General features: G+C 39.0%; 2 protein-coding genes across 3 annotated transcripts; one reads left to right on the forward strand and one right to left on the reverse strand.

The window, feature by feature from the left end:
- Positions 1-3354: 3354 nt before the first annotated feature.
- On the reverse strand, positions 3355-11429 carry LOC134744595 (uncharacterized). The gene is made up of 2 exons (XM_063678459.1): positions 11040-11429; positions 3355-8042 (listed from the first exon to the last, which is right to left on the reverse strand). The coding sequence occupies exons 1-2, from the start codon at positions 11281-11283 to the stop codon at positions 6781-6783; spliced, it is 1506 nt and encodes a 501-aa protein (XP_063534529.1). The 5' UTR covers positions 11284-11429; the 3' UTR covers positions 3355-6780.
- A 384-nt stretch (positions 11430-11813) lies between these two features.
- Positions 11814-24668, forward strand: LOC134744562 (rab3 GTPase-activating protein non-catalytic subunit). Of its 2 annotated transcripts, none has more exons than XM_063678403.1 (10): positions 11814-12073; positions 12145-12356; positions 12942-13191; positions 14192-14363; positions 15646-15795; positions 18788-18932; positions 20565-20693; positions 20925-23426; positions 23669-23866; positions 24346-24668. In XM_063678403.1, exons 1-10 carry the CDS (start codon positions 11992-11994, stop codon positions 24520-24522), a joined length of 4017 nt encoding a protein of 1338 aa, XP_063534473.1. In that variant the 5' UTR covers positions 11814-11991; the 3' UTR covers positions 24523-24668. The 2 variants fall into 2 exon arrangements, with proteins under 2 accessions (XP_063534473.1, XP_063534482.1); XM_063678412.1 differs by having other exon boundaries at positions 14222-14363.
- The last annotated feature ends 250 nt before the right edge of the window (positions 24669-24918 follow it).

Genomic DNA, 24918 nt, shown 5'->3' on the forward strand with positions numbered 1-24918 from the left:
ATCTTAACTTTAAAAGAACAACGGAATAAAACATGCAATTTCATCTCAACTAAAATACACGCTATCTCACTTATCATAAATAAACTACAATAATTAAAGCTATATACGTTTGGTATCCATTAACATCACACTATGCTTAAATAAATTTAATGGCACAATTACAATTTAAAGTAAAACTTATTAATACAGTTGCTCAAAAAGTGGTACTTTTTGTGGCTGCGTAGCGTGCGAGAAGCTCAATTTCTCGAACTAGTGCTTTTTACTTTTTAGTTCCAAACTATATAGGTACTTTCGAAACGCAGTTAAAATTGAATTTAGCGCGGAGCAGGTACCAGGGCCTCATGAGTTATGAGGAGGTGTCGTTGACCAACCCGCGCCGGGCCCGCGGCGGCCGCGGCCGGGGCGCGCACGAGTATGAAGGTATCGCGGGCTGCGGCAGCTCGCGTATCTTAGCTGTATAGGTACTTTTGGTTTTGGTTTGGTTTGGTGGTATGATTCTACTAATTATATATTAATTTATTATTTTTTCGCAATTGTATTAAAAAACGTCGTTTACAACACGTGTGAAATGTCTTTTCACACTAGTTGTAAAATGTACTACTATCGCCCCACATTATTTGGGCTGTCTTTAGCATGTGGCGTGATGCATTCCAGCATTAGTAAAATTCTACTTTATTCCTACTAGTACTTAGGCCTTGTAAGTTTTACTTACGTAAGTAGGGACACATTTATACTACAGAATGAGATATGAATATCGTTATCTCATTCTAGCAAATAGCTTTAACTTACGTAAGTAAAACTTACAAGTGTAATCCTGGCCTTAGAGTTCATAGTCTTTAAAATAAGCATACGACTTTTTGTTTTTGAACATCAGGGATACTACTTAATTCACTATGGCTGATGTTTGCTTATAATTTCATACAAAATTTTAAGGACAGTATACCTTATTAACCTTAAATACGCTTCTGTCAAATTCAAATAGAATCAGTCAAAATTCATAAATAATAATGTACTCGATCAAATTTAAATGGTGGTCGGTGTAAAATTACTTAACGGTTTTAGCCATCTTTTAGCGGTTTCCAGTTGCTAATGTGCCGTTGCCAAAATTGTGAAATTTCCACATGGAAAAATGTAGTAAACTTTTTTGCATGGGAATCAAAATTATCAATTTCCAAAATGAAAGTTTTCTTTTGTTTCCTGTAATTTTTTTTGAAATTTCCGAAAACTTTTCCAGCTTTTTGGAAGCTTTCCGCAACTTGCATATCTGTAGTTCATCTATTCCATGTGGGTGCTCAAAAAAGCTACGTATAGAAAGCCTAATGACGGTACTTTGAAACTCAATATTTCCGAGAACATTTCCTTCACACACTGAGTCGACGGAGCCCCGCATCTATTTCTGGGCGGTTTGCCCTTCAGGCATCTGAAGCTACCTAACGAACCTAACCTACCTACCTATTGATTTAGTGCAGGGGTCACCAAATGGCGGACCGCGGTCGCGGTCCGTATGCGGACCGCCAACCAATTTAATTTTTTTCCTTATTTAATAAACTCAAAGAAAAACGGACCGCGATGGTCATTTTATTTTAAGAACCGGACCCCTAAAGAAACTAATTGGTGACCCCTGATTTAGTGTGACGTCCGTGAAAACATTACACTTTGGGGAAAAAGCGTAGGTAGGTAAGTACGTTAGGTAGCTTCAGATGCCCGAAGGGCAAACCGCCCAGAAATAGGTTCGTACTTATGATATTTGATTTTAGAAATTATGCTATGTAACCAAAAATATTTATGGCATTTTAAGAACGTGTTCTCTCTGACGTCCAAGTTCAATTTTGCATAATAGCTTTATTTGAAAGGCTACGACTATAAAGGAAGACAAATAAATGTAGGTAATTGTGCCAATTCTACAAAATGCTGACCAAAAACATGAGCACAAAAAGGTCAACAAGTAGGAACCATCATCTGGTGACCGTGTGCCTTGTAAACCACCTAAAATATAAAAAATATTTCACTTTTTGCATAATGCAATAAATACTCATACATTTTTGGACGGGCCCAAACAAGTTTCGTTGTATGAAAACAAGATAGTTGCGTGGCAAGTTAACGTTCGCACTTTAGTGCGTCCACAACGAGCAAATTAACGGCAGAGAGGCAGCTATGTAACATTTATCTGTTAGAGTGAGACAAACATGTTCATTGGTCGTTTCTTGGCTCGATGCTGACGCAGCGTTATAAATATATTAAAATCAGGAATTACACAGTAATTAGTTGTTATGACGAAGAGTTTAACCTAGCACTTCAGTATTTACAGTTCTGCAAGAGCAAAGGCTGTGAGAAATAAGTCTATCCTCGTGCCGCCCAATGTACATTACAATGGACATTCCGTTTCAATGGAATTTCAACCTTTCATAAAACTCACGAAGTAGAATTTCTTTCGTCTCGTAAAATTGTCGAAAAAATTCAATTCAATTAAAATACATTTAAATTAAAAGTTCCATAGTAAACTGTGTGTATGGTGGGCGGCACGAGCATAAGTAGATATTACTATCTCCCTCTAGCAAATAACCCCCTCATGCTCTAACAGTGCTGTAAATAGGTCAATAAGTATTTAGGTAGTAATATTTAGGTTTAAATAAGGTGCTTAATATAATGTAAGTTACATAACACAATAGAGAAAAAGCGCTAGGCAAATCGTCCTAATCGACATTCATAATTACATAGAAACATGGCTACCTATTGACAAGATTTGTATGTTCGAGGCCTACCTGCGGTAACAAACTATCAGTCTCAGACTTTGGGCACAATGTATTTAATATTCTACTTATAGCCCATAACTTTCGGTTTAGACCTTAGCACACTATTCGTTAAAATTCGCATCATTAAATCCCACTGCGGCGCACGGCTAAGCTACACGCTTGTTTGAAACCATTCGGATTTTACATTTCAAGTTAACCCTTTTCTAGGCCGCACCAATATAGGTACACGGTTTTCCCAAAATATCAAAATATATTCCAATTCATTCAGCTTTGAAGATTCATTTGAAGGCGTCAAATTACCCGAAACTTCAATCTAATTTGTACCTTAAATCGGAATACTAAGGTTGAAATTCTATTGGCGCGTATGTAGTCGAAAAATCGTACTATGCCTGGAAAAGTGTTAAGAAGGCCTATGTCATGTCACAATTGTTTATAAAAAGTGGGCCTTTTTAATACTCGTGAGTTTAGAGCACAACCGTGCAAAATGTACGCTGCAGTAGGATGCACCTTTATCCTCCTAAGGCCCAGCCATACAAATGAAAAATTCAAATTTGCCACTGACATTTGAACCTATAATGTAGGAAATAGAGTTGATTTTGCGTTGTTGGAAAATTAAACGAAACAAAGGAAAAGCGACTCTGTTCCAATTGAATATGATTTAAATTTCATCGAACTGAAGAGGTACTATAGGTAGGACCTTGGGCCTTAGGAGGTTATGAACGAGTGTCGGTCTAGGTCGTCGAGAAATGAACTCTCATTTACTAGCTATTGATTAGGGCTACCATCTGTCCGATTTTTTGGGCCTAATAATGTATAACTTTGTTTGTTTTTTGTGTAAAAAAGGCCTCTACAGACCTAGCATCAAATCGCATGCGATTTTAGATAATTGCCGGCTAAGTAGGTTTTAATTTTCAATCAATCGATCGATCACATACCGCAATGTAACGCAAGTCGCATGCAATTATCGGGAGGTTTGTAGAGGCCTTTAATTTTATTTGTGACATATTTTTATTTTAAAATAGGTAACCCCATCCTTCGCCCTGTGGCCTCTACCTCGTAACGAATTACGTAACGTGTAACATTAAATTGTCTAGTCTATAAGACATTCATGTTTGTGACGGCCCGTATAAAAAGGAACCTTAGGCGCTTTATTGTCAATGCTCCAATATAATAGACCGGGACGTTAGCGCCAATGTCATTTTTATACGAAACGTCACTTTTTTTCTTTACAGATAATCCTAATTCTTGTCTACTTGTTCGTACCTGAAACTTTACTCATACTCATTTATTTATAATAATATTTATATTTACATATACCAATTTGAAACTTATTTATTGCATTATGTCAAAAAAGTACCGGGAATGTTATACTGATGCCCGGTATCTTTTTGACAAAGTAATGTTTATGTCAACAAAATAAAATGAACACAATTATCAACATTGCAAATGTACAATGCTTTGGTATGTGCAATCATAAATATACTTACACCGTTCAACAATACACTTAACTTTACACTGTACAATTTACATACATCAAAAACTTTACTAACTTATGTAACTAACGATGCATATCGCTAAATATAAAGTGTCCTAATAGTTTATTTATTATTATTAATATATATTAGGTGGGTCAGAACGAGCCGCCTCACGAGGAAATTGCCGTCAGAGGCATTGCGGTGGCGAGTGCGTTTGATTCACCCGACCCGAGGCACGTCTAGATGGACCGAGCTGCTTCGCGCGGCAATTTCCTCGCGAGGAGGCTGGTTTTGTGTAGACTCGCCTATTTTCGTTTTTGTTTTGTTTTGAAGTGTGAGGTGATAACTATATAGTGTTAATAGCTCCTGAGGTTACAAATAGTATGAAAACTTCTTCGACCTTATGGATTATCTTTTTTATTTATGACATTAATTAGATTCTTACTTTTGACAAATGTCATCATTGCCGCACATTTTCGAAAAAATAGTCAAAAACATACAGTATGATTCTTTTTGTTGTCGATCATTGCAATTAATTTTTGTTTGAAATTTTTTAATTTTACTTTTTGTTCTAATTAAAAAAACAATAACGTTACAGCATTCCTGAGAAGTAACCCTACGTGGGATTTCAGGGTTTGTCCAAAGGCTAAGGTCGACCTGTATATGTCTGTTTTCAGAATATTTTTATAGGTATAAGAAAATTTGCACCCGATTTCATAACTATTATGTTACTTATGAATATTCACTGAGTCAGACTATTACGAGCAAGCATTGGTAAGAATTAGAAAAAACTTAAATTATCGCGAACCTATAATTATTTAATAGTTTCATTAAATAAATTGCAAGTTTTTACATACTCTAAGAGTAAAAATAGCCTGTACTCTTGGAAGTCAAATGTACTTAGTTTTTATTATTTAATTTCTCAACTACTTACGTAATGTCATTAATAATATCAATACAAAATAAAGGAACAATATAAATACTACAAATATTGCAATAAGCCTCTAAATATGGTATAACATTTTACTGGAATGTAGCAGCTTTCCTGTAGAAAAACTGTCCACATTAGACAGGCCCACACAGTACGAGCTGCCTTGCGAGGAAATTGCCGCGCGGTCTGTTGAATTGAGACTTGAGATTTGCCTCACCCGAAGCAAACGCCTGCGCGGCACGCTTCGGGCACCTCTCTTCATCTTTACATCTTCAGACCTTCTTCGCGCGGCAATTTCCTCGAGAGGCAGGTCCCTATTTGTGGACCCGCCTATTAACCAATTCTCAATTCACAACAAATCGAACTCTCTAATTTGGCAAACAACACTTATTTATATAGCTACTAAACTATCTGAGCTCGCTTGCATTGCGAATTGCAACAAGAGCGTCATTTCTATAGAGGCATGCCTCCATTTTTAAGGTCAACAACAAACTTCATAATCATAACTAACGATGTGCCGCTAAAGTAATAATATCCCGGTTACGTGCCTAGTAAGATTCCCCGCTCAAAGTGATATTGAATAATATTTTTTCCCGAAATGTTTTTTAATTGATTGGATCCCACCGGATGGATCTCGGGGCAGAGGAAGACCAACACGGAGATGGCGGAACGACCTAGATACATATTGTGAAGAGGGGGGGGGGGAGGCATTGGATAGGACCAAATGGCGAGAAAGAGGCCTTTACCCAGCATTGGGGCAATCATAAGAGTAAAAAGTGTAGAGCCTATAAAGGCTAGTTAAAAAAAAGTATTTCAATTCAAAAGTTACCCTTCCAATCCGAAATATGTGCATCTAATGCTGCAGTACTGCGATATATAATATCCACTTCCAAAAGAAAATTTCGTGGTAGTGCGAATTTCCCATAATTTCTGGAAATAATACTGGGAAAATATTCCCAGTAGTTGACTTGAATATTTTGGGTACCAAAGGTTCGGTAAAAAATTCCAACAGCCAGAGAGATAGAGGTCCAAACTTTGAATTTAAATCGCGTAGCAAATATTTATTTAAACAGGAGAAAATATTTTGAACGTAAAACGTAGACATTTGTGTCTGGATCGTATACCGTACTGAATATTAGGTTAATTAAAGTATAACTACTATAGCAGTTTGAGAAATTGTAAAATTCTTTCTGCCAATCCGTTTACATAAAAATATATGCAATTAGGTAAATGTCAAATTATTGTACACCTACTCAACAATACTATATATATTTTGGCAACACAGAGGTACTTGATTAATATTATGTATGTATTTGGCAAACTCTTATGGTCAAACCTACCTGAACAAATGCAATAATCTTCTGTTCAAACCTAGTCATTGGATATCACCACTTATAATTGATATATGCTTCGATATTTGAGTCTCTTTTTGGACTTTAAATTGTAGTTTTTCAACTATTAATGCTACATTCACAGTGTGTGGACGACATATACACACCCGGATCAATTAAGTCTGCCACACTACACCGGGGCGAGAGCACGACGCGGAAGCGGGGAGCGTGACCCGCCACTGTGTGACGAAGCCTTATAGTCACGTGTAAATCAGACACTGTATAAATATCTAACCGAAACTTAGCTTAGGCTTGTCAGTGCCGCTGGGGCTGGTGGAGTCGTGGCGCTTGCGCTGGCCGTCGTCCACGTCGCCGGCCGCCACGGACGTGAGCGCCACGGTCTTGTCGAAGTCGATGGTGGTGTAGCCCACGCTGGGCGCCGGCGCCGGCGCCGCGCCGCGCTCCACGCTGCCCTGCGACACCAACCTCCCTCTCCCCTGAGAAGCACACGAAGCCGTACTCTCGTTTCTCGAACTGTTGTAGGATTGACTCTCCGGCGACGCGAACTCTCGCGGCCTGGCCTCCTTGTTCCCGTCTATATCTAGCACTGCGTAATTCACTTCTAGCTCCTCAACCGGGGATAATGATGGGAAGGTATCAGATTCGGAAAACTTTTGACTATGCTCCGTTGTGGGAGCGTTGAAACGCAGCATTTTCGAGTTTTTATCGCCAAGAGCTAAGTTTGCGTAGGTGTTCGCCTCGGATTTGTTAACAGGTAAAAAATTGCAGTATTCCGCCTGTTTAGGGGTTAGCGGCGTCGATGGCGGCCCTTCGTTCTTATTCGCGTCCGGGACGTCGGAAGGGACTAAATTCATGTATAATCTGGCGGATTCTTGTTGTTCTATACTGAGCTGCGCGTAATGTTCGCTGCTACTGCTGAAAGTTGGTGATAGCGGCGTCACTTGCTCCGCTTCTGGATTATTATCGTTTAGATATCTGCTCTCAAGGAACCGTGTCTCATCTTCTATATCTCTCATAGTATTAATGACGGTTTCCTGACGCAAAGTATTCCTTAGTATCGCGAGATCTCTATTCAAGTCGTTGCTGTAAACGTGTCGTACTTCCGCCGTCGCTTCGGCTTGGTTGTTGTTGTGTTCTCTCTTAAAGTCTCTGACTTGGTAGACATTAGTAACATGGTTGGTGCTCGCTTGCGTACGGGGGTATAGCGGCATGACCTCTAAGATGTCAACGCTAGATGGGGATCGGGGTGATTGCGTAACGTTGCGAGGTACTACAGTAGTTAATGTGGGGGCAACTGCGGGCGGTATGTGTGTGTTGTCTATACTGTTGTCTATGGAGGAGCGGTGGACGACGCTGGCCTGGAGGGTCTGGCGCGCTGGCGCGGGTGAGCCGGCCAGGCGCGTCACGGGGTATGGCACGGAGTCGTGGATCACGTTTCGCAGTTGTATGTGTTGCTGTAGTGTCCGGAAAAGCAATGACGCTCTGCGGCATTTAAATCCGTATATGCCCTCACCTGTCTCACATCTTCTTCCTGTAAACAAAAAGGTACAATTAAAGTCCTATAAGAAATTTAAATGAAACATCTTGAGGAGTAAGGACGATGGACCTACACTACAATATGAAGGTTTATGACAATAAAAATGTGATGAATCAGAATTTAAGGATGAACCAAAATATATGTTATGTTATATGTTATGTGGTAGGGCAATATAAAGAGTTTGCACAGATCGTGAAGAGTGGGAATATACCATTAAATGACACCATGTTAATCATATACATGCCCTATCTTCAGGGTGACTTTTTTGAAAGTTGCTTAGTAGCTACTTATTAAAAATAATACAATCACTTAATCTTACCCTGCACTCCTACAGTAAGGCTAAATATTATATTGTATTGCAGTTCGGACGATTTTCCGCAACTCGACGACTGGCGCCTATTTTGCGTGAAAGGCTAAATATATTTCATGGGTGAATAGCCTTCTCACAAATGTGAGCTTTTTGGGTAGTGCAGGACATTTATCGGTTTATCTGACAAAAACCTACCCATGGTTAAAAAGAAAGGGCAGAATTCATTTTAATAGCATTAATCATTAGGGTTTGAAGGATATGATGTATCAACTTTTCCTATAAATAGTAGAGAGAAATCAATGGGTAAAACGGAACCCTATTACAAATACTCCACTGTCCGTCTGTCTGTCACCAGGCTGTATCTCATGAACTGTGATAGCTAGACAGTTGAAATTTTCACAGATGATGTATTGTCATGTTGCCGCTATAACAACAAATACTAAAAAGTACGGAACCCTCGGTGGGCGAGTCCGACTCACACTTGTCTGGTTTTTTTATACATTAACTTGTCCAACCTGCCAAAGAGCCATGGAAAGGAGCATTCTCAGTATAAAACTAAAGGACAAGGTTAACAGCAAGTACATACGATCCAAAACAAACATCATAGATGCCCTCGAGTCTGTGCTGAAACAGAAATGGAGATGGGCCGGCCACATAGGAAGATTGACAGATGACAGATGGACCAACAAAGTCACAAAGTGGCCAGGACCCCATGGCAAAAGGAAGGCGGGAAAACCCATAACAAGGTGGTCCAAGGATATTATAGCCACAGCCGGAGAAAATTGGCTAATCAAGGCAAAAGACCGAGAAAGGTGGAAAGATATGGAGGAGGCCTATACCCAACAGGGGTCCTTAAAATAGTAAAAATGGAAAACAATAATATTAGAAAACTTTTTTATCATGTAAAACTATTTAAGGAAAAATAAAGGCTTAAATAATAAATAATAATAATAACTTGTCCAACATCTCTTCAGGCTTGTTTAAGAAGTCACCATCTCCATGCAGTGTGATGACACTGTGACTGGTCATGATGCCGACTTTTGGATCAGACAAGCAGTAAAATGAGTTTTAGGTAAGATAGCTAAGTAGTAAGATAAGCAGGTAAAGGATTTTTTAATTTAAAAATCATTTGTATTTTATACATTTGATTGTGTACCTAATTGTAATAATCATAAAGTCTATATTACAAGCATTATACAGTATTGGGGAGTGTGTTTTAAAAACTTTATTCTGTCTGTTTTAAGGTTTAAAGCCTAATCTTTAAAAAATCTGACTAACAGAAACAAGATTTAATTTACCTGGACTATGTGACAAATTAACCTGTTTTTTATGTGGTCTAACAGTCCCAAGAATAAAAGTTTGATGAATAAAATTTTGGTTTTAAAGCAAAATGTATTATATTAATATTATATTAATAGCCTTTGAAAAAAAAAATAAATGAAAAATTGTTTATTTTGGTTTAAACATTTCACAATTTACAATTTAGTTATGCTTGGAATCTCCTTGTAAGTATTGTAAATACTTGTGGCAGAAGACCCCGCTACTAACTATTAAGGGTTTATAAATAGTAACCGAACATATCATTTGAAGTAATATTTAGGTGAAGATATTATATAATTAGTATGAACTTTAGCTAAAGTAAAGTTTAACATATAATTTATTACAATTAAGTAAAATTAAAATTATTATTTAAAATTAAATTTAAAAACAAAATTATGATATAATGTTGAGAAATTAGTGCACTCAAAACAATTGAATTTACAAAATTGAGATAAAACCTGTGTGTGTGTGTGTGTGTGTGTGTGTGTGTGTGTGTGTGTGTGTGTGTGTGTGTGTGTGTGTGTGTGTGTGTGTGTGTGTGTGTGTGTGTGTGTGTGTGTGTGTGTGTGTGTGTGTGTGTGTGTGTGTGTGTGTGTGTGTGTGTGTGTGTGTGTGTGTGTGTGTGTGTGTGTGTGTGTGTGTGTGTGTGTGTGTGTGTGTGTGTGTGTGTGTGTGTGTGTGTGTGTGTGTGTGTGTGTGTGTGTGTGTGTGTGTGTGTGTGTGTGAGAGAGTGAATGTGTGTGCATATGTGTGAATGTGTTTATATAATAACCGTAGTGATTGTAGTGTGTAACGTGTAGCCTTTATTTCAGACAAGTGTTTTGTAAGTACAATTTGTTAACATATATGTATATATATATATATCAAATTTCCATCTGTATGCCTTTTGTAGGCAAAGGCCTCCCCTAACTCTTTCCATTTATCCCTATCTTTTGTTATTGTAGTCCAGCAACCTCCTGCTGCGCTCTTAATCTCATCAAAATGTAATGACAATAAAATTCAATAGACTATTACACACTATTGTATTTCACAATGATTATCATATGCCATAGGATTAAATAAATAAATAGACTATTTCATAAGAAACACACAGTCAAGTTGGTTAAAAATATACTCAGCTGGCAAGTAAATAATAAAATAGATACAATTTGTAGTACCAAATGAATAAAATTTTCTCTTATAAGATTAATACTCGTTCATGATATATATCTTTATGATTACTGGATACAGGCCATATCAGTTGCCATAACTGCCTGCCTGCTTATTAAATAATAATAATAATAAGATTTTCCATTTATTTCTTAATAGAAAGCTGATTAGACCAGTCATCTAAGAATTATTGTTTTATTTAGTTTTCGTACCTGATTCAAAACTGAATATTTCGCCTTCAAATCCATATCTTCGAAGAGAGTGCAGAGGCCAAACAGTGGAGTCCCTCCCTTCCCTGTACAGAATAATATCCGTGTCGGTTATCTCCAGCTGCCCCGAACACAGATCTACCCCGTTCTCGTCTATGTTTACCACCCGAAATACGTTTGGATGCATCTCTGAAACTTCCTTCTTACTGTGTAAGCACCCCATCGCGCTTCTTGACGAAATTAACATACATCAAACTATAGAAACCTCCGCTCTCAATCTTGTAACGAACATTAATCTCATTCTGAATAACTAATGCAATTGCGTCGAAATAGATTAGGGAACCAATAAAAGTAAATAAAATTATTTTGCTCAAGCCCCATCCCTATCGCCATCGAGTTGACACTGATATGACATGACATTGACACTCCCCTCTAGTTTAGAAATTGGGCAAGTGGATTTCTGATCTTGACATCTTGACCAAAGAATACAATCAAAGAATATAATACTCACTGATCTTGACGACACCATTTTCCAATAAATTACACAAATAGGAGTAATCTGCGGAATCATTTATAAATATGTGTATTACATAAAATTATTCGTTCGATTAACTAGTGCGATAATTCGCGCGTGCTAGTAAATGGAGCAAGTAAAGGTTCATGCAAGCTACTTGCTCCGTGTGGAAGTACCATTAACTCTCTGTTGACTGTTTCGACAGCTGTCAGCTGTTTACTATATAAAGAATTTTCATGGAATCTATCTCGATAATATAAACAGAAACACTTTTTTTAATAAAATTATAAAAAACAATTATGGTTCACAATGTGCTGCTTTAATTCAGACTAATATTATTTGTGTTTCCTTTATTCTGTATAATTTCTATCTAGCTCCATATGTATAAGCTTGACCCTATTGTTAAATATTTTTAAGCTCTTTGTTTAATGGTTAATAAACATGTCGTGCCAAGTGGAATTATTTGCCGATTGTGGAGATATTTCCAGCTTAGGACGTGCTCTCTTCATACCAGAGAAGGAAGGTACTAAGGAACCAGTATAAAAAATATATGAGTAAAAAGAAAATGGTAAAATATGACGTTTTATTTTTAAGATACCAGTTGGCTGTCTCAATGCACCGTTTCGTTGTCACCGTGCGGTAACTTGCTGGGTGTGGGCTACCGCAACCGCCTGTGCCTGCTTACTTCTCAGTGGATCCGCTCAATGGATCGGAACACCTACCTGATATCATGGAGTGGCACAATGCCTGCAAATATAACGTCCATGTTGGCTCTCTCTATTTGTCCGTCGCACCATTCGTCCCAGGTATTTTTTTATGGCTATTCTAAATTAAAATATTATCTACTTCCTATTTCTGTAGTGTTGTGTTGTCTGTCCAAATCTATTGTTTTGAGTTTAACTGTCTGTGCCCATTAGCTATAATGCTATTATAGTTTGTTGACATGTTCAAGCTCTTGACAATGGATGTACCCAGTTAACTACTTAACCCTTAAGTTGGAATTTTTACAATATTGTCAATTAATTAAGTTTAAATTGAGAGTTTGCTATAATTCATTTTTTTAGCATTAGAAACAAAAGGTAAACAATCTTGACGTGTTATTTTATTGAAAAATATTGAAATCCGCTTTAAATAAATTTGTTGAAAGCAAAAAAATGTAAAAGAACTTGAAATGACTTATTTTTCAAAAGTGATAAAAAGACACCTCAAGATTCAAGATTCGCTTACCTTCTTTCTAATGCAAAAAAAGTAACTATAGACAATGGGTGACACTTTTATCCATAGCAATACAGAAAAATAAATAACAACACAAATTCAATAACATACACTGACATGACTAGACTGATCGTGATCAAACCTTCAAAATATAAAGAGTAAAAATCTTTTTCCAGAATGGACCTGACTGGTTCTGCATCATCATAGGCTTCAACAACGGCAGCATTGGTTTCTACACCAACACCGGACACCAATTGTCTCTGGAGAAGCTCGATGAAACCCCAGTCTTGAAGATATCCTGCCACACAGGCTCATACGGAACGCTGCCCGATGACATACATGTGCTTTTCTCAACCTGTGTGTGCATCTTGACCGGGGCGAGTTTGTTCCAGCTGCTGAGAAATGCGAAAGCACAACTTGCTAAAGGTAAGCATGCTTATTCTGCAACTAACACACTATACTGACGATTTTAGACATTTTTAGATTTGTATCTATTAATTTATTAAATAAATTATGTAAATATTAATGAAGATCATAATATAAATTCATGTAGATTATTCCAACATAATTTATAATGTAATTTCATGATATAAACTTTCACGATTTTTACTCATTATTATTCACAACCAAGGGACTTAATCGCGTAAAATAAGTTTTAGATTTACCTCCGACGCTTCGAGGACGGCGTTGTCACCGTGGTCTCGGAGACCGGACTCGGACGGAGAGAATAATAATGATGTATATTCATATATCTAATCTATTGTGGACAGCCTTGCTGATTTTCATCTGTTTATTTATTTATTTAAGCCTTTACTTTTCCTTAAATAGTTTTACATGATAAAAAAAAAGTTTTCTAATATTATTGTTTTCCATTTTTACTATTTTAAGGACCCCTGTTGGGTATAGGCCTCCTCCATATCTTTCCACCTTTCTCGGTCTTTTGCCTTGATTAGCCAATTTTCTCCGGCTGTGGCTATAATATCCTTGGACCACCTTGTTATGGGTTTTCCTGCCTTCCTTTTGCCATCTGTTTACCCAATTGTAATAAAGTAACTTTTTTCTAAAATGACCTCAGCTTATGATGTCTACAAGCACAATAGTTATTTACGATAGAAGTGCGAAAAAGAGGAAATTCGAAACGAGTGGCGATAAATTAAAACACGACAGAAGGGAGCGTTTTAAATCGACACGAGTTGCGAATTACCTCTTTTTCGCACTTGTATCGTAAATAACTATATATACGATACAAGTGCGAATAAAAAATCTAACTGCCTACACCTAACCAGTGTTGGCCTACACGTTAATGCAATTAATAAAGTAACCGTCCGTTACGGTTTACGTTTCAATTTGTACTGGTTACTGGTTAATTGCAATTAACGTTCGGCCAATACTGCACCTAACTAACACTGTTCTGTAACCATTATAGTTCAAGCTGGCATTCAGGAAACTTATTCAGTTGACAACAGAGGCCTGGGCGTGAGGAAGTGGAGCTTCAGCGAGCAGGAGCAGGTCAACGATGCAGCGGTGGTGGGGTTGGAGCTGAAGAACTCTTATGACCACCTCCTGGCGGCTTCTACCTATGGGGGATATGATACATGGTAATTAATAATTTATATCATTGGCCAAATGAATTAGTTACTTACATGGCTATGGTTTGTTTACATTCTGTGCTATACCTAAAAAATACAAAACCACGAATAAACTGTAACTAAGTATAACGGGCTTAGGGCGGAACCGGAATTAATTCCTACGTTAGTTTTCGGAGATTTGTTAGAACTTTCCCATATAATCCATCCCATAAAATCTTTCCAATTAAAATTAATAACAATAATTTATTTTAGTTGCTTAAGATAGTATTAAGTACTAACATGAGTAACATGTATGGACCATTATGAAGAAGTCTGAAATAAACTTTTTTTTATATAACCATTTTCGATCGCTGATTTTGTCATTGCGGTTACGAAACCCCACATTCAGGTTTATCTCATTTTAAAAGGACTAGCTAGATTACTCTGAAACTTTGTACTTACAATGGGATAAGGTATATCTAGGTCTGTAATTAGTTTATGTAGCTTCAGATACCATAGTAAAAAAAATACAGTGATTTTAAGTTTTTCATACAGAACTTGTTTTTGCTTTTTTTCGTTTGTTTTGCATACTAGAACTATATAAACTAATTACAGACCTAGATATACCTTATGTCATTGTATGTGCAAAGTTTCATTACAATCCGACACGTAGTTTTAAAATGAGAACGAAACTCCGTTTGTATGGGAAGGTTAAAATACTTGTGTAAGTCGCTGCGGGCAAAATAAATAAAAATGTCTACCTACCTACACATACATATTTTTTGTGTTTATTTTGTTAAAACTTAATAAATTAGCACTTAATGTTAAATAACAAATAAAAATTTACTCGTCAAGTTAATTAATTCTTAGTATAAGTATTTTAACTCTTGAAGTGAATTGTAATATTCTTATGAGTAATAATTTTTTTTAAACCTAAATTCAGCCGGGCTTTCCGGGGACTCTTAACCCTTGTAAATCACACTCGGACTCTAACAATGATATTAAAACTACAGATAAGTTATACGCCCTCCAAAATTGAAGCACTTTGTGACGATTGTACAGTTTGCTCTTAGTTGTTGGCGCGCAAGTGACAAACACCAGTCGTCTCTTATTTACTTAAAGGTATTATGCCGTCTCTTTTACGCCTTTTGCGTATGTAGGTGTATGTAAACAAGAAACATATTGTGAGTGTGTGCTGCCGTGACGTTGAAAGCATTTTTTTCGCTTGTTATGTTAGGGTATGCCATATCTGTATTTACAATATCATTGTGATGTGATTCATGATTCATTAGTTATATATTCTATTATTTAGGTACCGATCCATCCCGCCGATGAACACGCTGATCCTCGGCGCGGGCACGCGACCGTTCGTCGGGTTTCACTACGCGTTGGAAGGGGGCACCGCGCCGCCGCTTCAAGACGTAGCGCGCGCGGTTGCACATAAGATAAAATCTGCGTTGCCGTGAGTTTAAACTGAACCTTGCTGCTAATAATTTTAGGTTGAATTTGGAAATATTCTACTACGCGTTGGAAGGAGGCCCTGCGCTGCCTCTTCATGATGTAGCGCGCGCGGTTGCGCATAAGATAAAATCTGCATTGCCGTGAGTTTAAACTGAACGTTGTTGCTAATAGTTTAAGGTTGAATTTTAAAAGATTCTACTACGTGTAGGAAGGTGCACTGTGCTGCCACTTCACAATGTAGCGCGCGCGGTTGCACATAAGAGAAAATCTGCGTTGCCGTGAGTTTAAACTGAACCTTGCTGCTAATAGTTTTAGGTTGAATTTGGAAATATTCTACTACGCGTTGGAAGGAGGCCCTGCGCTGCATCTTCATGATGTAGCGCGCGCGGTTGCGCATAGGATAAAATCTGCGTTGCCGTTTGCCGTGAGTTTAAACTGAACTTTGCTGCTAATAGTTTAAGGATGAATTAAAAAAGATTCTACTATGTGTAGGAAGGTGCACTGCGCTGCCACTTCAAGATGTAGCGCGCGCGGGTGCGCATAAGGTAATAAAGTCTGCATTGCCGTAAGCTTAAACTCAACCTTGCTGCTAATAGTTTAAGGTTGAATTTAAAATGATTCCACTACTCGTTGGAAGGAGGCACTGCACCGCCACCTCAAGATGTTACGCATAATATACAATCTGTGTTGTTGTGAGTTTAAACTGAACCTTGCTGCTAATAGTTTAAGGTTGAATTTTAAAAGATTCTACTACGCGTTGAAAGATAGCGCTGCGCTGCCGCTTTAAGATGTACGGAGGCAGTTGCACATAGGATAAAATCTGCGTTGCTGTGAGATTAAACTGAACCTTGTTGCTGATAGTTTAAGGTTGAATTTAAAAACATTCTACTACGCGTTGGAAGATGCACTGCGCTGCCTCTTTTAAGATGTGGCACACACGGTCGCCAATAAGTTAAGATCTCCGTTACCGTGAGTTTAAACTGAACCTTGCTGCTAACAGTTTAAGGTTGAATTTAAAAACATTCTACTACGCGTTGGAAGGATGCACTGCTCTGCCTCTTCGAGATGTTGCGCGCACGGTTGTGCATAAGATAAAATCTGCTTTGCCGTTAGTTTTTAACTGAACATTGCTGTTGTAGCTATAAAATTTAATCTAGAGATTCCACTACGTACTTTAAGGTGATAAGGCGCCGCCCCTACAAGATGTCGCATAAAAGGCAGCTGTGCGTTACAAGTTACAAACTGAATTTTGCTGCTGAAATTTTATATTCGAATTTGGAAACGTACAATTTTGTATAATTGCAATTCAATTAGTAGTTGAAGTCAAAGAGTGTTGAAGTTTGAGGCCGCGGATTGGCCGTGACCAGTGGAAAATCAAGGCCAGTATACATCGAGAACGACCTTGCCTAAAGCCGGAATATTTGACTGTGGATGTTGCACGGCCCTCGCAGTCGGGATTAGGCCCATTTTGCAATGATCACATTTTGCTTAGATACTATAGATGGAGATAGTTAGATAGTCTATGGTTTATGTTTTCCAGTACCTATTTATAAACGTATTCATAGAGCGACTGGTCGTACAAGGAAGAGTGGAGGGAACCAGATCGCGCGGTAAATCGCCTATGCGCTGGACTGACCAAATACAATCCGCAGTGGGAAGCCGCGTATCTGAGTGTACCGGACGGTCTGCCAACAGGGAGAGATGGCGGGAGATCGTGCGAAGAGCTGTGTCCGCCTCTACTACGCCTCAACGTGACCACGAACGCTCGGTCAAGAGCGATACGACACAGAAGAATAAACGTGTTTGTAGTTTTTAAGGTTCCGTACCAAAAGGGTAAAAACGGAACCCTATTGCTAAGACTCCACTGCCCTTCTGTCTGTCTGTCACCAGGCTGTATCTCACGCGTGATAGCTAGACAGTTGAAATTTCCACAGATGATGTATTTCTTGTAATTTTGATAAATTTCCACAAATGATGTGTTTTGAAAAGGAATTACATATTTTTAAGATGCCTTCATGGATTTGCATGCTGTTGTACACAGCTGAAAAGGTGAAACAAACTACTGTTCACTTACATTAAGACATGTAAAGTTACCCTTTTTTTGCAAATAAAAATTATTGTATTGTATTGTTGCCGCTATAACAACAAATACTAAAAAGTACGCAACCCTCTGTGGGCGAGTCCGACTCGCACTGGTCCGGTTTTTTAGATTATAACAGGCAAAATTTGAGGGATTTTTAGTTCTCTTAAACTAAATGCGTTCGTAAAAAGGGGTACCTATGTAAGGGGAATATTTAAAACCGGAAACTTAAAATTTAAAATGAACTCACGGGAGCAGGAACTTGAAATATAGCAGCGCCATTTGGGTCGGGCTATGCGCGCTTACCTCATTGGACATGTGATATAGTCGATCAAGCAAATCTTGTTAGTACAAAAAGACGGCAAATTTAAAAAATGTAGGCGCGAAGGGATATCGTCCAATCTTCTTCTTCTTCGTCGTTTCCTCATGACTGAGGATCGTGACCAACAACTATATCCCTCCATTTAACGCGATCAAGGGCTATGTGGACTGCCCTCTGCATGGAACCACATGCTTGTTTAATGGAATCCGACCATATTGCAGGGGCTCTTCCTCTAGCGCGCTTGCCTTCAACTTGCCCCAGTATGATGTCACGTTCGAGGCTGTGGTGTGGCGATCGCATTATGTGCCCAAAGAATCTGAGAGCCCTCTCCTGGCAGATTCTTGAGAGTCGCTTGGTGATTTATTAGTTCTCTCAGAATGGACTCATTTGTTCTCATTGCGGTCCATGGGATTCTTAGCATCTTTCTCCAACACCACATCTCGAAAGCATCGATTTTGCTCCTTTCCAAGCTTTTGATGCACCAGGTTTCTGCACCGTACATAAAGAAGGTATATCGTCCAATAGAAAATTTGAATTTTGCGCCTCTTTCTACTGACAAGATTAGCTTGACCAACTATATGTGTATTGCAGAGGCTGGCTGGGCGGGGGCGGTGGGGGCGGTGGGGGCGGCGGGGGCGCGGAGGCCGCGCCGGCGGAGCGCGCCGCCGCGCGCGCGGAGCCGCTGTCTCTGCGCGCCGGCCTCAAGGACCCCTCGCGCGCCGGAACTGCCGTCGTGGTAAGCGTTCTTCTATCCCCAACTGTTCTATTATATTTAATTTCTCATGCTCTGAAAGTCATTGTTGTTCTGCAAGGTGTGCAGAAAGTGGTACGTTTCTGCATTTTACATTCCAAGTAGGTTTTTGTTTTTTTACTAGAAGCAATTAATATTTGGTTTTAAATGGACTTGTTGGACAATTTCCATTCTGATATTTAACTCCCCTTTCTATAAATAACGATACTTTTACCTAAAGTACTATCATAGAGTAACTTATACTAGAGCGGTACTGTCATAGTAAATTTTGTAACCCCAGTAAATTCACTGCCATCTGTCGACACACTTTAAAACTAAAAATAAATATTTATAAAAATACGATAAAATGTATTTAAATATGGATAAATGATTTTTTTTATTTGCATTAATTATTTTTATGATTTTGACCCATGTTCTTTCACTGATATGCGTTAAGAGGCCGATGTCGATTTTAGTCGCAAGAATGTAAAATTGATAGATTTAGTCGGTCAAATTGTACACCTTTTGTTACCTAATTGAAATAACAAGTACTGGTTTCTATTAGCACGTCTTCTTATCTTACTTTTTATCAGATCAATTTTTTGAAAACAGACTCACTAAATTAGTAATGTTTGCTTTTCTGATGGACGTTTAGGTAAACGCGCGAAAAGCACTGATTTTGTCGCTCTTATTTGTAAATTTCGTAAAGTTTGGACTGCTAAACATGGTAATTTTGTATTACACATATCCTGTACTTGACGTTTATCAGACTACATTTTCATTATTATGACTTTGAAGTAGTGTAAATGAAAGTTAGACGAAATCAATTTTTTCCAGAAATCACTTCAAAACAAGTGACAATTTCTCTGAAAATCGACTTAAGTTCAACGTAATTTTGATACCTAAACAATCTACAACATTTGCTGAAACTATTTTTATACATCAATTTGTATAATTTACCACCAAATTTTTTTGGTGAATTTTTAAAAACTGCCACTTCTCTTCATATATTACCGGTGACGCACGCTCGCAACCTCATTATTAAAAGGCAAGATGAGAAGACGTGCTAATAGAAACCAATACTTGTTATTTAGATATTACGTAACCAAACGTGTATAATTTCAACGACTAAATCTATCAATTTTACATTTTTGCTCCAAAATCGACTACGGCCTCTTAAAATTATAAATAACAAACGAAACCGTCAACGCCATCTATACGAGTGTAGGCCAAAACTAGTGGCGCCCTCTGATCGAGAATCAAATTTTTTGTGATTTTCGAGGCACGTTTTTTCCTTAGACTGTATCCATCTATTACGGAGTTATATCTATCTTTGGTACTATGTAAGTTTGTACTTAGTCATATTTTTTTAATACACGTGTATTTTACTTACCTCGTTTTCAAAATGAAAAGTAGACCATTTAACTCGGGTGAAAGGCATCATTTCATCCCTTGGTTAACAATCTACTATTTCTATATACGTTACGGTTGAATGACGGGGTCAGAGGCGTGTCACGGAGCGGTGCATGGGGCAGAATCGAGGAATCCTATCTACTTTTTGGGTCAGTTTCCGCGGGAACCATATTAATGAACACAACAATATTACTATGCTAGTGAGTTTTTTCTTTTTCATATCAGGTGTCGCCGGACAGGCGGTTAGCCGCAGTGTCGGACGGGCTGGGCCGCGTGAGCGTGTTGGACGTGGCGCGCGGCCACCTCGTGCGCCTCTTCAAGGGCCACAGGGACGCGCAGTGCGCCTTCCTGCAGGTAACATCAGGTTGTGTCAGGTATCGGAGCGGTTTTCTTCCCTACGTCAGCAATGAAGGTTTTATAGAGGGTATCATGGTGTTTCGGATACGGCGATCCATAGTGTATATTATGTATAAACTGGAATATTATTTCTAATGCAAACTGATAAAGTACGAGACTTCTATTTCCTTAATTTCTCGGAAAATATTCCAGGTTACTTAAGAGTTAACAATTTTTGCTTTGTTTCAGGTGTTCGAACAAGACAGTAAAAAACCCCAGCTCTCAGTCATCAAAGAAGTTCGTCGAGCAACATTCCTGATCATTTACAATCCCAAGAAGGGCCTGATCGACATCCGACTCATGCAGAGAGGAAACCGAGTTGCCGTTTTCACCGCCACCAAAAACGGGCAACTACTATACAATACTTGTGGTCTTGTAGGCGCAGAGAAAAGTTACACTCACAAGAAACTCAACCTGCCGGAGTTCCAATGTGTCCTTATAGACCCAGACGGTAAACTCAAGAAGTTCACAATACCTTTCTTTTACGCTTTAGAAGGAGAACACTCCGACCGTTCGAAAGACCTACATATACTACGTGACCTGCGCGATTTCGTCAAGAAAAATCTAACCACAGTAGAAAATTACGAAAATGATATAGTCGAGAAAGCGGAAAAACTGAAAACGGTGGAACTGCAGAAACACTGCTTGGAAATGTTCGTTCGAAATTATGAAATACCGCCGACAATTGTTATCTCTTGCTTAACTTTGTTTTGGGAGAATATTGAGAAGTTAGAGAAATTGACGGAACAGGAAGAAAAAATTAAGCGGTTTTTCGCCAATCTCGCTTTACTGACGCTGTTCTACAGGAATATAAACAATAAAAACACAGATGACATGACGGAATTAATGATCAAAATTTATTCTTATTTAAAAATTGATTGCATGGAGGAACTCAATGTAGATGAGAAACAAGCGAACGACCCAGATTTCCACCTATTAGAAGATGATAATTGCATTTTGGAAAGATTGTTAATTCTTTCGCAAGAAAATGGGTACAAAGAACACCACCACCCCAGAGTGAAATTTGCGGAAAACAGAAGTCACAAGTACAAAGAGCTCGTATCTTGTTTCCTCGTGGAAGAAAGCTCTGGGTATCTTTCTCTGAAACCAGAATTACCGCAGGAAAAGATCAATACATTAGCTGCCGACATTTTCAAATCTATATTTGAAATCAAAGATATTGCGAAGTTGAGCGACTTTCTCAAAAAAAGCGTTATCGATCCGAAAGATATAGTTAAACTTGTTATTATGCATTTAATGAACATGTCACTAGAAGAAATAAGTTTAGATTTGATAGAAAAACTTATAACTGTTTTGTACTACGCGAGCAAGGCGACCGAGGAGGCGACGAAAATTTCATACAATGAAATATCTCCTTGGTGGCAAAGCATTCGCGATCTACTCGTAGACATGTCCTGTCCATTAAGGAGCATGATCGTGGCCATGGCCTGCAAATCTGTGGGCAAAATATACGAAATCAAGTGTTCAGAAGGCGAGGAGGAGGCTTGGGAGTCACTCACTACAGAGAACGCGAAATGGGGCATGTTGATCGGAAAACTCGAAGACATATCACTGCTGACCATCATTCTCATGTTCAAAGACACGTTCGACGGGAACTGTCTTCCTAAGCTACAATTTGACGATATAAGCATAAATCTGAAGTATATTTATAGCAGAGGAAAGGGGTCGGTTACCGAGTTGATAGCTAAATGGTTGTGCAGTATGGGGGTCGTTCCAGAGGCGGTAGTAGCCAATGAGCTGATGGAAAACCGCGCGAGTTCGTACGAGGATGAATCTGACGATGATTGCGCCTCCTACCCCTTCATAGAGAACAACCGAGTGCACGTCGATAATAACCCGAAAATCTTCAAATGGCTCTCGCTCCTGCGCCAGCAGTTCCCGCTCAGTACATCAGCTAATTATATTCTCTCGAACATGTGCTGGGAATATGCTATGGCGTGGCAGAAAGACATGCAACATACGGAAAAACTTAACGTCGTTATCGACTGCTTGAGGAACATATCAGATACACATCTACGGTTAGGTCTCTTCGCCATCATATGGTCCACATACATAAGACATATCTTCGAAGCGTCATGTAAATTGGTCAACAAAGTTGGTAAAATGCCGAAGGAACCTCTATGCTTGCAAGACGTCGGATTCGGGAACACGGTGATGATGAAATTCCTCGAAACGACCACCAGATATTTGGACGAGTTTCTAAAGTGTTCGAAATTGCCTATGGATCAAGGGAAGCGCGAGATACAATTTGAGAAGATTTGGGATGAAAGCAACCCGTCTTTAATGGAAGTCGCACAAGACACGAAACGAGTTAACGGTGATATTTTAAGTTTAAACTACCAGATATCTTGCACAATTTACTATCAGTTTCATTTCAATGTAAAGTCATCGAAGCCTTTGGATACGTTGTACGATATTGATTACCAGTACATATTCGAGGCGCTCACAGGTAGTGTTGTGAGCAGAGACATCAGTATGCGTGGTTCGGAGAAGCTGCAGAACCCGCGGATGAAGTTTTTGACGAAGCTGGTCCGCGCGGCTGTTGAAACTGTTACAGCCAGTGATGACCGGGGAGGGTACAATAGTGCCGAGTGTGAGGAGTGGATGGAAAGGGTGACGCTGCTGGCAGAGCTGTGGAACATTGATTGCGACTTCCTGAAGCGACAACAGGTTAGTCTGACTCTTAAAACTGATTAGACTTTGTTAACATTCCGTTTTTGTATATTCCTTTGAGAATGGGGTTCAGGTTAAAAACCCATAGATCGTTGGTGAAACCAAAACCTCTGTGGTTTATTTGTAAAGACATGTTTTTTTTACTATTGTGTGTATTTGTGCGTGTATCCTCATTGATATTGGTCACGAAAATCCAGAAAGACATGGCACTATGTTCTCAAAGTTTTCTCTTACTCCAGGTGGTCGGGCTATATCATTTAGGCTACGACACGCTGGCGGCGGAAGCGATAACGCGGCTGCGGTCGCCGGAGCCGGCGCTGGTGCCGCTGCTGGCCATCACCATCCAGCGCCTCAAGCGCTCCCTCGAGCACTCGCGCGACCAGCCCGAGTGGATCGTGTGCGTGCCGCCGAACCTGTACAAGCGGCTGCAGAACACGGTACGTATACACCTGGGGACCATTTCTCGACCGGTATTAGATTAATATTATTAGTGTGTTGCCATGGTAACCCATACGATTTGACAGTTCGTGGCCCCTGGACTACGTTATCAACATGAGACCCACGCATTTTGGAGCGGAAGGGTGTGCGAGTCGCCTCGCCGTACATTGAGCGCAGGAATTGATAAGGGTAAACTGCGTAAAGGACAATTCCTCGGAGGGCCGTATGCAAAGTTTATTCGTAGTTTCTTTAGCCCCTCTCTTCCCACAGTGTTCATGTAACATTTTTTTAATCAGCACATCGCTTTTAGATTTGGATAAAATTGTCACGTGTCTTGCCCTGTTTAGATGCTTGCCTTCGGAACTCAACTAACGCGTTGGAGTGAGACGGGTGCAAGTTGTCAATCGAAGCTTCGCAAGTCATCAAAACTTTAACCCTTACCATGACCTAATTTTATCATAACTCCTCTTGTTTTCAGGTTCTTGACTCTTCTATACCAGCGCATCCGTGCTTGGCAACAACAATCATTGTGCTGCAGACGATCCTACTGCAATTAGAGAAGAAGACCAAAGAGGGGACAACCGATTTGCAAAATATCAAACTGGCTCAATTGATCATTGAGAGTTGCCAAGTTTTAATTAGAAAGAAGCTGTAATGAAATAAAAATGTTGTATATGAATTTATGTACTGTATGCTTGCTTGGCTTAGTAAGTTAGCTGTACAAATTTCTTTTGTATTTAAGCTAAGGATCAATATGAAGTACCTATATATAATATAATAATATATCAAGCGTTAATTATATGCAGTATTTTATTCTTACATTTTACTAAACAGGGAAAGGGAAGAAAACTCGAGAAGATGCAGGTTTTCGCGGAAATTACTCGCAGCACACGGCACATACAACAAGCGTGTAACCAATGGCGTAAAAAAGTATGCGGGGTACCTGAGCATGTACTAATGCAAGCCATCAGCGCAAGTAGCCCAGAAAATCTGCACGACTGGAGCAAGCGTTTAAAAGTACCTTGCGCCTTTAGTAGGTTTAAAAAAATCG

This window comes from Cydia strobilella, chromosome 1 (genome assembly GCF_947568885.1).
Source record: "Cydia strobilella chromosome 1, ilCydStro3.1, whole genome shotgun sequence".
Classification (NCBI taxonomy): Eukaryota; Metazoa; Arthropoda; class Insecta; order Lepidoptera; family Tortricidae; genus Cydia; species Cydia strobilella.